The sequence below is a fragment of the Microtus oregoni genome, unplaced genomic scaffold (assembly GCF_018167655.1).
Source record: "Microtus oregoni isolate MIOR12 unplaced genomic scaffold, Mior012 000048F_ref0000485, whole genome shotgun sequence".
Classification (NCBI taxonomy): Eukaryota; Metazoa; Chordata; class Mammalia; order Rodentia; family Cricetidae; genus Microtus; species Microtus oregoni.
In genome coordinates, this window is record NW_024543222.1 from 5,272,703 (window position 1) to 5,282,460 (window position 9,758).

General features: G+C 51.7%; 1 protein-coding gene across 1 annotated transcript; it reads right to left on the reverse strand.

The window, feature by feature from the left end:
• Positions 1-677: 677 nt before the first annotated feature.
• Positions 678-3,724, reverse strand: Gpr142 (G protein-coupled receptor 142). The gene is made up of 3 exons (XM_041636182.1): positions 3,645-3,724; positions 2,707-2,868; positions 678-1,537 (listed from the first exon to the last, which is right to left on the reverse strand). The coding sequence occupies exons 1-3, from the start codon at positions 3,667-3,669 to the stop codon at positions 678-680; spliced, it is 1,047 nt and encodes a 348-aa protein (XP_041492116.1). The 5' UTR covers positions 3,670-3,724.
• Positions 3,725-9,758: the final 6,034 nt, after the last annotated feature.

Sequence of the window (9,758 nt, forward strand, 5' to 3'; positions counted from 1 at the left end):
CTCTATTCCTTATCTAGGCACCTCCATTGCTCAGCCAAAAGCATTGGCTCCCTCAGCCCAGGAGAGGACTTGAGTCTCTACAGATAGCCTTCTGTTCAGACTTTAGTTTTGGCGCTGGAGGCCAAAGAGGCCACCAGTTGAGGAAGCGGGAGGCAGGCCAGGTTCACACGAATCTGTCTATCCATCCATCATTCCATCCGTCCATTCGGCTCACATTAGCATTTGCCCTGAATGTTCCAGGTGAACAGCCCCTTCCAAAGGGGTACCCCAGCAGCTGTTCTGATGTATGGGCCTGCAGAGGCCTGTCCTTGCCCCAGAAAATGGGTATTGGGATGATGCTCACCTGTAGGGTGGCTATTTTTTTTCTTCTTTCTACCTGGAGTCACTCAAAGGGGAGTCTTTTTCTCTCCCCCGAGACAGCAAAGTTGGTCAAGTTTTGGTGGATACAGTTGCAAAGCTCTCACTGGCAGTGGGCCCACATGTCTTTCATCCCAGCACGCAGGAGGCAGAGGTAGATGATCTTTGAGTTTGAGGCCAACCTGGCCTACAGGGAGAGTTTCAGGATAGCCAGGGCTACACAGGGAAACCCTTCTCAAAAAATCAAAACAAAACAGTTGCAAAGGTCTCTTTGTAGGTGGCCCTGCGACCCCTGGGATATCTAGCCTGGTTCCCTTTCTCTACATCTCTGCCCCTACAGACTTCAACACAAGTTCCACCTCCATGCCCTTTGGCTGTGACTTCACGGTGCATGACATGTGGGCATCGTGGATGACCTGTCGGACTGTGGCTCTGAAAGTTTTGCTGATGAAGCAATAGAGGCCAAAGTTGACAACCGTGTTGAGCATGGCCACCATGTTGGCTATGTCCAAGACCAGGTGGACCCTCCAGTCCCGGTGAACGGGGGCCACATACAGGTGGTACAGCATGACACAGATGCGTGGTGCCCAAAGGAGAGCAAAGAGGGAGGTGACACCCAGGAGGATGGCCGTGCTCTTGCTCACCCAGGGCCGCAGCCCTCGCTGGCTCCTCTTCCGTAGCCGGAGGATAATGGCTGAATTGGTGACCAGGAAAACATTGCAAGGGATGAAGTAGACAATGAGACAGTGAGCCCACTTGAGGACTTTGTCCATCGTGCTGGGGGGGTCTGCGTCCCTCCACACATCCAGCCACCAGTAGAATGGGATGCCTGTCAGCAGGGCAACGCCAAGGACGGCGGCAATGGCGCGGTGGGTCTTGCCTGGGGACGCGGTGGTCCGATGGCGCAGGGGGCGGCACACCGCATTGTAACGGTCCACTGTGAGCAAGACTGCAATCCAGACTGAGGCGTGATTGGCAGCAAACTCCAGGATGTTTGCCGTGCGCACCACAGCCTGGGGTACCTGGCGGGCCAGCACAGCTCCCTGCAGAAGGAAGCCCACGAAGACGATGACCACTTGCGTGACAATATCCGAAGCTGTGAGCGCCAGGAGATAGTGGTAGGAGGGCTTCCTGGTCCTGGCGGCGAGACGGGCCAGGGCCACTGTAGTCAGGAGGTTGACTGATGGAGACCCAGGTTGTGGAGGGGAGAAGTCAGAAGAGTTAGAAGGGCTGTTAGCAGTGGGCTTTTCAAGATGTTTGCAGGGTCCCTCCCACCCACCACTATGAGGGGCTCTGTTTCTTGTTTCCCTCTTTTACCTCTTGCAGTACTGGGAGCTGAACTCCGGGCTAGGCAAGAGCTTTGCTACCAAAGCATAGCCTTAGTCCATTTGTCTTTTTTTTTTTTTTTTTTTGGTTTTTCGAGACAGGGTTTCTCTGTGGTTTTGGAGCCTGTCCTGGAACTAGCTCTTGTAGACCAGGCTGGCCTCGAATCCATTTGTCTTTTTTAACTCTGTTTTTTGAGACAGGGTCTCTCTAAGTTGCTCGGGCTGGCCTGGAACTCATGTAGTAGCCTGGTAGGGCCTGCACTTTCTGCTTCTGCCTTCCCAGATCTAGTTGGCTCAAACTTCCTATAGATTGAAGGATGACCTTGAACCTCTGATCCTCCCGTGCATCTCCCACGCACTGAGATTACAAGTGTGCACCACTATGCCCAGTTTATATGGTGCTGGGATTGAACCCAGGGCTTTGTGCACACTAGACAAATATTCAACCAATTAAGCCACCAAAGCCCTCCGGCTGGTTGGAAGTATAGTTTGAGTGACAGATTACTTGCCTCGCATGCCACAGGGCCTGGGCTCTGTCCCCAGTGACTACAGGACCAAGTCAGATGAAAACAAAGCTTAGTCTGCCAAGCTGGGTCATCTGGTCAGGCTTGTCCCACAAAACCCCAGGCCATGGACCACCTGACCCATCATACCCCAGACCATGGACCACCTGACCCATCATACCCTGGGGCCATGGACCACCTTGGTAACAAATGGACTCATCTAGGAGGGCATCCACATCCTGGTATTCTAGCCCACGTCTTTCTAAGGAATTCTATGTCCTTCAGAGCAGAGGTGTCGTGGGAGCCAGGTATAAGTTACTAGATTTAGGGAGTACCCCCTGAACAAGGCTAATGGCCTTTCCTACATCAGTGCTCTGCCTTCTTCCCTGGCTCCACTCTGCACATAGGTCACAGAAGGGTTGCGACAATGTTGCACGATCCTCTGTGATTTAGCCATCTTGAGAGAATCTGGACCCTGTTCTGACTCAACCTGAGGTCCCACACCCTGGCTCCTCACTCACCAGGCAGTCCCAGGCTTAGTAGGACGCTGTAATAGATGACAGGGATGATACCAGCTACACATGGCGACCTCTCTGGGATCTCTGGCCAGTGGCCATCCATATCATCGTATATTGGGTCACTCTCATTGAGTGTAGGCAGCAGGGTCACGCGTGGCTGCGCAGCTAGGAAGGATGGAAAGGCAGAGTGACAGCAGTTATGTTTTTGGGTTTTTTTGTTTTTCCCAATTGGGCTTGATTGACAGCAGCCCCTGCCTAGCGCCAAGGCCCTTCTATTCAGTACTGTTGCGTGTAGAGCCCTGGGAGAGTTTCAGCCAAATGCAATCCCCCTGTGGGACTCCGGGCCCCCTCCTCTCTGCTGCTCTCTTATCATCCCCTCCCCTGCATCATAACCCCTGCCACTATGGAAACCAGCTGCCCTGCAGTAGTTGTGAACACACTGGAATGGGACTGGAAAGGCTGCATCTTTAGTAAGGATGCTGGTGACTCTGACCAGTGACTCTGACCAGTGGCGGCTGCCAGCAGCTGCTCGGTTCTATTCCACACCCAGCTCCTCTCAGGAAAGACCAGAAGATCCCTTCCTTCCTCAGCTACCAGTGTTCAAATGACTCAGATTATCCCATGGGGAAACTGAGTCCCAGAGTAAGGTGGCCCCGTTGTCTAGGACCTAATACAGAATGAGGATCCCTACCCACATCTGCTTTGACCACTAGCCATAAATGCGCTTTAAATTGTTTTAGAATTTAATTTACAGCCTTTTCTTTCCTGCTGAAGATGAGTGGAGGAGCTCCCCCCCACTCCCACCTCCCACCCCCCCCCCCCACCTCCCACCTCCCAGGTCCACCATCTCACTATCAGCAACATCACCCGCCCCACCCCACCTCATGACACACACTTGCCCTTTATCTTACTGCCCCTCTCCCCATTTGAAAATATTTTACCTGTTTCTGGTCCCGCAAGCCCCATAGCGTCGAGTCCTGGCCTCCTGGTCCCCAGCAGCTTTTCCTTGGGGTGCTCACACCTCTTTGTGCATTACCTGCTGTGACTCTGGCTCTCTGAGGGAGGGTTATTTGCCCCACGCTTCTCCCCGGTAGCTCTGAGTCTGTTGGTACAGAGAGTGGGAGAGTGGAGGTGGGGAAGGAAGGGCGGGGGGGGGGGGGCAGCCATTGAGTCTCCAGGGGACCCAGGAGGGACAAAACAGCTTCTTCTAAGGTACAAACTGACAGGGAAAGCCTGCTGGGTAGGGGCTTCAGGACAAAAAGGCTGTGGGTCAGGATTTGCTTAAAGGGATATTTCTGTACTTGGGGGTTAAGGAAAGAGGGGCGAAAAGGCAGGAAGACAGACCAACTAGCTCTGGACAGCAGCCCTGTGCTCAAGGGTCCATGGCAAACTGGCCCACTGAGTGGGGGCAGCCACACTCTGGAGTTGAGGCTCTTGGGGAAGGCTGAAGGATATAGGGGGCTGATTCTATGGGCGTACACGGTGCCTGTCAGAAAGGAGGAGGTTTGTGTCCAGGAACTGGGGGATTAGCTCTGAGCCTCAGGCAGGCAGCAGCAGGCAGGGTTTAGATTCCCAGAGAGGTCCCAGGGATCAGATTCAAAGGAGTCTTACCTGTAGACACCACAGTGGTGGGCAGGATGAGGTTCAGGCTACCTGAAGGAGGGGGATGTTGGGAAAAAGGTCAACAGGAGGCTTGTTACCCCCAGGAGAAGGCTGGCCAGGTTGCTGGCAATGTGGAGCACAGAACCCAGTGGTCTAGCAAGCTTTTTCCCCCTGGACGTGATGCAGCCAAGCAGCTCTCAGGAACACCATTCTCTGGTAAATAAACACCAGCCGGTGCCAGCAACGCTCCAAAGAAGCTGGAATCTGTGGCCAGCAGCTCCCGGCACCTGGATGAAGAGTAACCAGGTGAGCCACCCTGGGCATCAGGACACAGACTCCAGGGAGACTGCCCGGAACACAGAACTGAGACCTACCCTGGAGCCACTTTTTATGGTTGTCTTAGTCACTGTTCTAATGCTGTGAGAAGACACTGTGCCCAAAGCAACTCTTAGGGAACAAAGCATTTAACTGGGGCTTGCTTACGGTTCCAGAGGGGTTCCTTCACAATCATCATGGTGGGGGTGGACAGGCATGGTGCTGGGGTAGCAGCTGAGAGCTTTACATCCTGATCCACAGGCAGCAGGCAGAGAGTGAGAGACTAGAAAACCTCAAAGCCCACCCCTAGTGACACACCTCCCCCCACAAGACCATACCTCCTAATCCATCCCAAACAGTTCCATTCACTGGGGACCAAGCATTCAAATATATGAGCATATGAGGTGCCGTTCTCATCCAAGATACCACAGTGGTCTAGCTCCTGGAAACGCACCACGAAGTGTGACAGGGAATGACAGGCATTTTCTGGCTCCCTAAGGTGGATCCCATGTCTGGGGCTGGAGTGAACCCACCTGACCCCAAGGCTTGCTCACATTCTCACAGCGGAAGCCTCTGTGCCTGACCTCTGACTGCCACACAGAGATCCTGCAGGCTTCCATCAGGACCCCTCGGCAGCAAGGAGACTGGGGCAGGTACTATTTGCTCAAGACAGGACCTCAGATACAGACTTGGGAATTCAGCCAGAAAAAAGCAAGTGCTGGGGATGGAGGGATGGCTCAGAGATGAAGAGCACTGATTGTTCTTCCAGAGGTCCTGAGTTCAATTCTCAGCAACCACATGGTGGCGCACAACCATCTGTAAAGAGATCTGATGTAGAAAAAGCAGCAAAACAACAACAACAAAAGCCAGGTGGTAGTGGTGCACACATTTAATCCCAGCACTCGGGAGGCAGAGGCAGGCGGATCTCTGTGAGTTCGAGGCCAACCTGGTCTATAGAGCAAGTTCCAGGACAGGCTCCATAACTACATAGAAAAATCTGTCCCCCCCCAAAAAAAATCTGACCCCTCTTCTGGCATTCAGGTGTATATGCAGACAGAACTCTGTATACATGAAGAAATCTAAAAATAAAAAATTCAAGCGCTACAGACAGACCCTGCAGACTTCCACCTCCCTGCACCAGGAGGCGGGGGTGAGTTAGAGGCTCTGCTTCAAGATCCTGGGAGGGCCAAACATGTCTGAGGGACAAGGAGGGCTACCTACTCCATTTCTAGATTCTTGGTTTTTTTTTTGAGGGATGTAAACTTTATAGGGAAGCTTAAGCACTCTTCAGATAGAGCCTAGTGTTCTCCATTATAGCCTCCTGTGACCTATACAGATAACCAGAGCCTTTGGATCAGGGGCGAGGCAAAGGCGTGGTAGAGGAGGGAAGCTGCATCTGCTAAGGACCCCTCTTCATGTCTTCAGCCAGCTTAGCTACTCCAGCCCAACCCTGGTCCTTGGGTCCCTCCCTGTGGAAGGGACCTTCTACACACACACACGCACACACACACACACACACACACACACACACACACACACACCTCCAGCCTGTGGGGGAATACCTTGATGCACTTCTTACAGAGGAAATTCAATTCCCAGCACCCATGTCTAGTGGCTCTCAACCTTCTGTGTAACTACAGCTCCAGGGGATCCAACACCCTGTTCTGGCCTCTAAGCATGTACACGCACGCACACATACACACACAAAAGAAATAAGTAAAAATTTAAAAATTGCTTTGGAACTGGAGAGATGGCTCAGCAGTTAAGAGTACTAGTTACCGGGCTGGAGAGATGGCTCAGCGGTTAAGAGCATTGCCTGCTCTTCCAAAGGTCCTGAATTCAATTCCCCGCAACCACATGGTGGCTCACAACCATCTGTCATGAGATCTGGAGCCCTCTTCTGTCATGCAGGCAGAACATTGTATACATAATAAATAAATAAAATCTTTAAAAAAAAAGAGTACTAGCTACCCTTCCAGAAGACAGAGGTTCAATTCCCAGCACTCGCATGGAAACTTACAACCATCTGTAAACTCCAGTTCCAGGGGACCTGATGCCCTCTTCTGGACCCTGTGAGTACTGCATGCACAGGGTGCACAGACACACATGCAGGCAAAGCACCTAGACATGTAAAATAATAATAAAATATCTTCTAAATTGTCTCTTGAATCCTCAGGGTGAAGGTGAAGACAGAAAATGCTTTAATTCAGGGACATGGGGGTCCCAGGACCCTTCATACCTCCAGAAGATGTTATGCTTGTCAATAGCACTGAGCTCCACAAAACAAGAGCTGGGATCTGCAGGATCCGCAGCCAGGAGGACAGTATTGTCAACACAGTCACACAGGGAATGGCTGTACCTGACAGGGTACAGTTGGTGGCAGGGATAGGGCCACCAGGTCATCACCAGGCACAGAGCCTGTTCAGAGGTTAAGTGGCCTCTTCTTGGTGAGTCTTTCCTACATTGTACCTGCATCAGTGGCCAGGGTGGGTCATTCAATATCTTTAGCCACCACCCATCCATCCAGAGCTACCTGGTGGGAGCACCACGTGGGTCACACATCTGCTTATTCCCCCACTGCTCATCCTCATGGCAACCCCACTAGCTAACTACCTACCAGCACTGACACACGAGGAGACCAGGGATCAGAGAAGACAAGCATGTTGGTGGTGATCCCACAGATGTGGCATCTGGATCTGAACTCAGGTTGGTCCTTCCTGTTGTCTCCCCCAGGACTGTTCTATTTCATTCCCTCACACGATGTGCTAGGGAGAAGAGGCCGCAGTAAGCTGAGGCTCCAGGGAGGAGAGGTCCGTGGACAGATAGCTGACCGTGTTGGATAAAGGACATGACCAAGGGTGCTGAACAGCGTAGACGGTCTTTGTTTTTCCTTTGGGGACCCACCACTCAGCTCCCAGATAAATACACGGAGACTCATTCTTACTCATAAATGCCCGGATTCAGCTTGGCTCCTTTCTAGCCAACTTTTCTTAAATTATCCCGTCTACTTTTTACCTCTGGGTTTTACCTTTTTCTATTCTATATACCTACCTTTCTTTTCTTCTTCCTCGGTGGCTGCTTCTGTGGCTTGCCCCTGGCATCTTCCTCTCCTCCTTTTCTCACTCTTTCTTCTCATTTGTCTTAGCCTAGATTTCTCCTATTTATTCTCTCTGCCTGCCAACCCAGCCCATCCTTTCTCCTGCCTTAGCTATTGGCCAGTCAGCTCTTCATTAGATCAGTCAGGTGTTTTAGACAGGCAAAGTAACACTGCTTCATGGAGTTGAACAAATGCAACATAAAAGAATGCAGCACGGGGTTGGAGAGATGGCTCAGAGGTTAAGAGCATTGCCTGCTCTTCCAAAGGTCCTGAGTTCAATTCCCAGCAGCCACATGGTGGCTCACAACCATCTGTAATGGGGTCTGGTGCCCTCTTCTGACCTGCAGGCATACACACAGACAGAATATTGAATACATAATAAATAAATATTAAAAAAAGAATGCAACACACCTTTGCATCTTCAACAAATGTTCCATGGCATAAACAAATGTAACACATGTTAAACTAGTATTCCACAACAGAAGAGGAAAGAAGCTGTGAGACCGTGAGCTGCCCATAGCATGTGAGTGACTTTAGGAAAAGATGTTCTCCCCCTTTGGGATGGGTAGCCCAGGCTGGCCCTAAGCTCCCTATGTAGCAGAGACCAGCCATGAATTCCCAGTCTTCCTCCTGCCACCTCGTCCAGCCTTTCTTTTATTTTTAGTGAGCCTACAGGGTATACTGAGCCTGGAGTCTAAACTCACAAGAGTCCCTATTCCCCAGTGAGTTGAGTCACTCATGAGAGGGCAGATGACATCACAGGTGTGAGGAGACCGCTAGGTAGAATCAGGCTGGGCCTCAGGTGTATCCATCCTCCATGTCTCCTCAAGCTCAGTGTCTGAGCTATCCTCACCTTTGTAGTTCTTGAAGCCACCCTCCCTGTCCATGACTGCAGAAGTTTCCGGTTGCTTCAAGACCCTCTTGAGATACCTTGCTACATTGAGATCATTCATTGGGGCTGACCTAGCTTTCCGGAAAAGCTATTCTGAGCTTATGGACACTTACACCCTGGCTGTGCCAGCTCTGGATGAGCGTAGACAAATCCCTTAGGCGATGCATGTGGACCCTGGGCAGGAAGTCACACTTCACCGGCCCCTCTCTGGGGACCGTTCTTGCTTATGAGATCTTCAGACTTGTGCTCACGGAATGATGGAGCTTCCAGACTGCAGTGGTGGTGGAGGGGAGGACGGGGACTAAACTGGGGTGTTATCCATCTGTCACCTCAGTGCAGGCTGAGCACTCTACTGTACATATTCTGGCCCGAGACACTCCCACCACGTGTATGAATACACAGCACGCATATGCACATATGATTGCACACTCTGTGGTGATGCAAGCTTCATCCAGTCTGTCGGTTCCTAAATCATTGGAAGAGAGGCAGGAACGAGGGAAATTAGAATCTTAGAATCCATGGGAAGGGCCTGTCCGAAGTGGGGGTGGGAGGTCTTCTTGGTAGCCTGAGACCTGCTGACACTTGAAATACCAATCACCTCTCTCTAATGGTTAGATCATAGCTGGGGGTGTCCATAACAATCAGTTGGTTTGCTTAGGAAACATGATATTCAGGCCTGCCACTGGGAATTCTGGGTTCTTAGTGGAGCACGGAAGATGCCAGTGTAGGTAGGCCAGACATCAAGAGGGACTGAGGAGGGTTCCCAAGGAAGAGGGAATGAGAAGCATGCCTACTGAAAAACCATCATTCTTGTTGATGGGCATTGTGCATAGACCTGAGGCTGCCTCCAAGGCTGGACTGCCCTATTCCACACAGGCTCAGCCTGTTTCAGTTGAGCCTAGGTGTGGTACAGTCTAAAGGAAGGGGAGGCAAGCAGCCAGCGGGAGATGGATGGTCCATCTGGACAGGAGAGACCAGGCGTAAGAGAGCCGGGAGGCGTTTCCGCTAAGCCGGACAGCTCCGATTCTGCCAACCCGGACAAGCCTGGTGCCAGACCCAATTCTTGCTTTCTCTATGGCTCCGGGAGGAGATGAAACTGTTGGGTTTCCCCACACCAGAAGGAGACCGAACTCAATACATGAAGGTGGT

Coding starts and splice junctions, on each gene's coding strand:
- Gpr142 (XM_041636182.1), bottom strand. CDS start 3,669: ATGGGGCTTGCGGGACCAGAAACAG. Junction 2,869..3,644: donor GCTTGCGGGACCAGAAACAG/GTAAAATATTTT, acceptor CATCCTTCCTAG/CTGCGCAGCCACGCGTGACC. Junction 1,538..2,706: donor ACTAAGCCTGGGACTGCCTG/GTGAGTGAGGAG, acceptor GGTCTCCATCAG/TCAACCTCCTGACTACAGTG.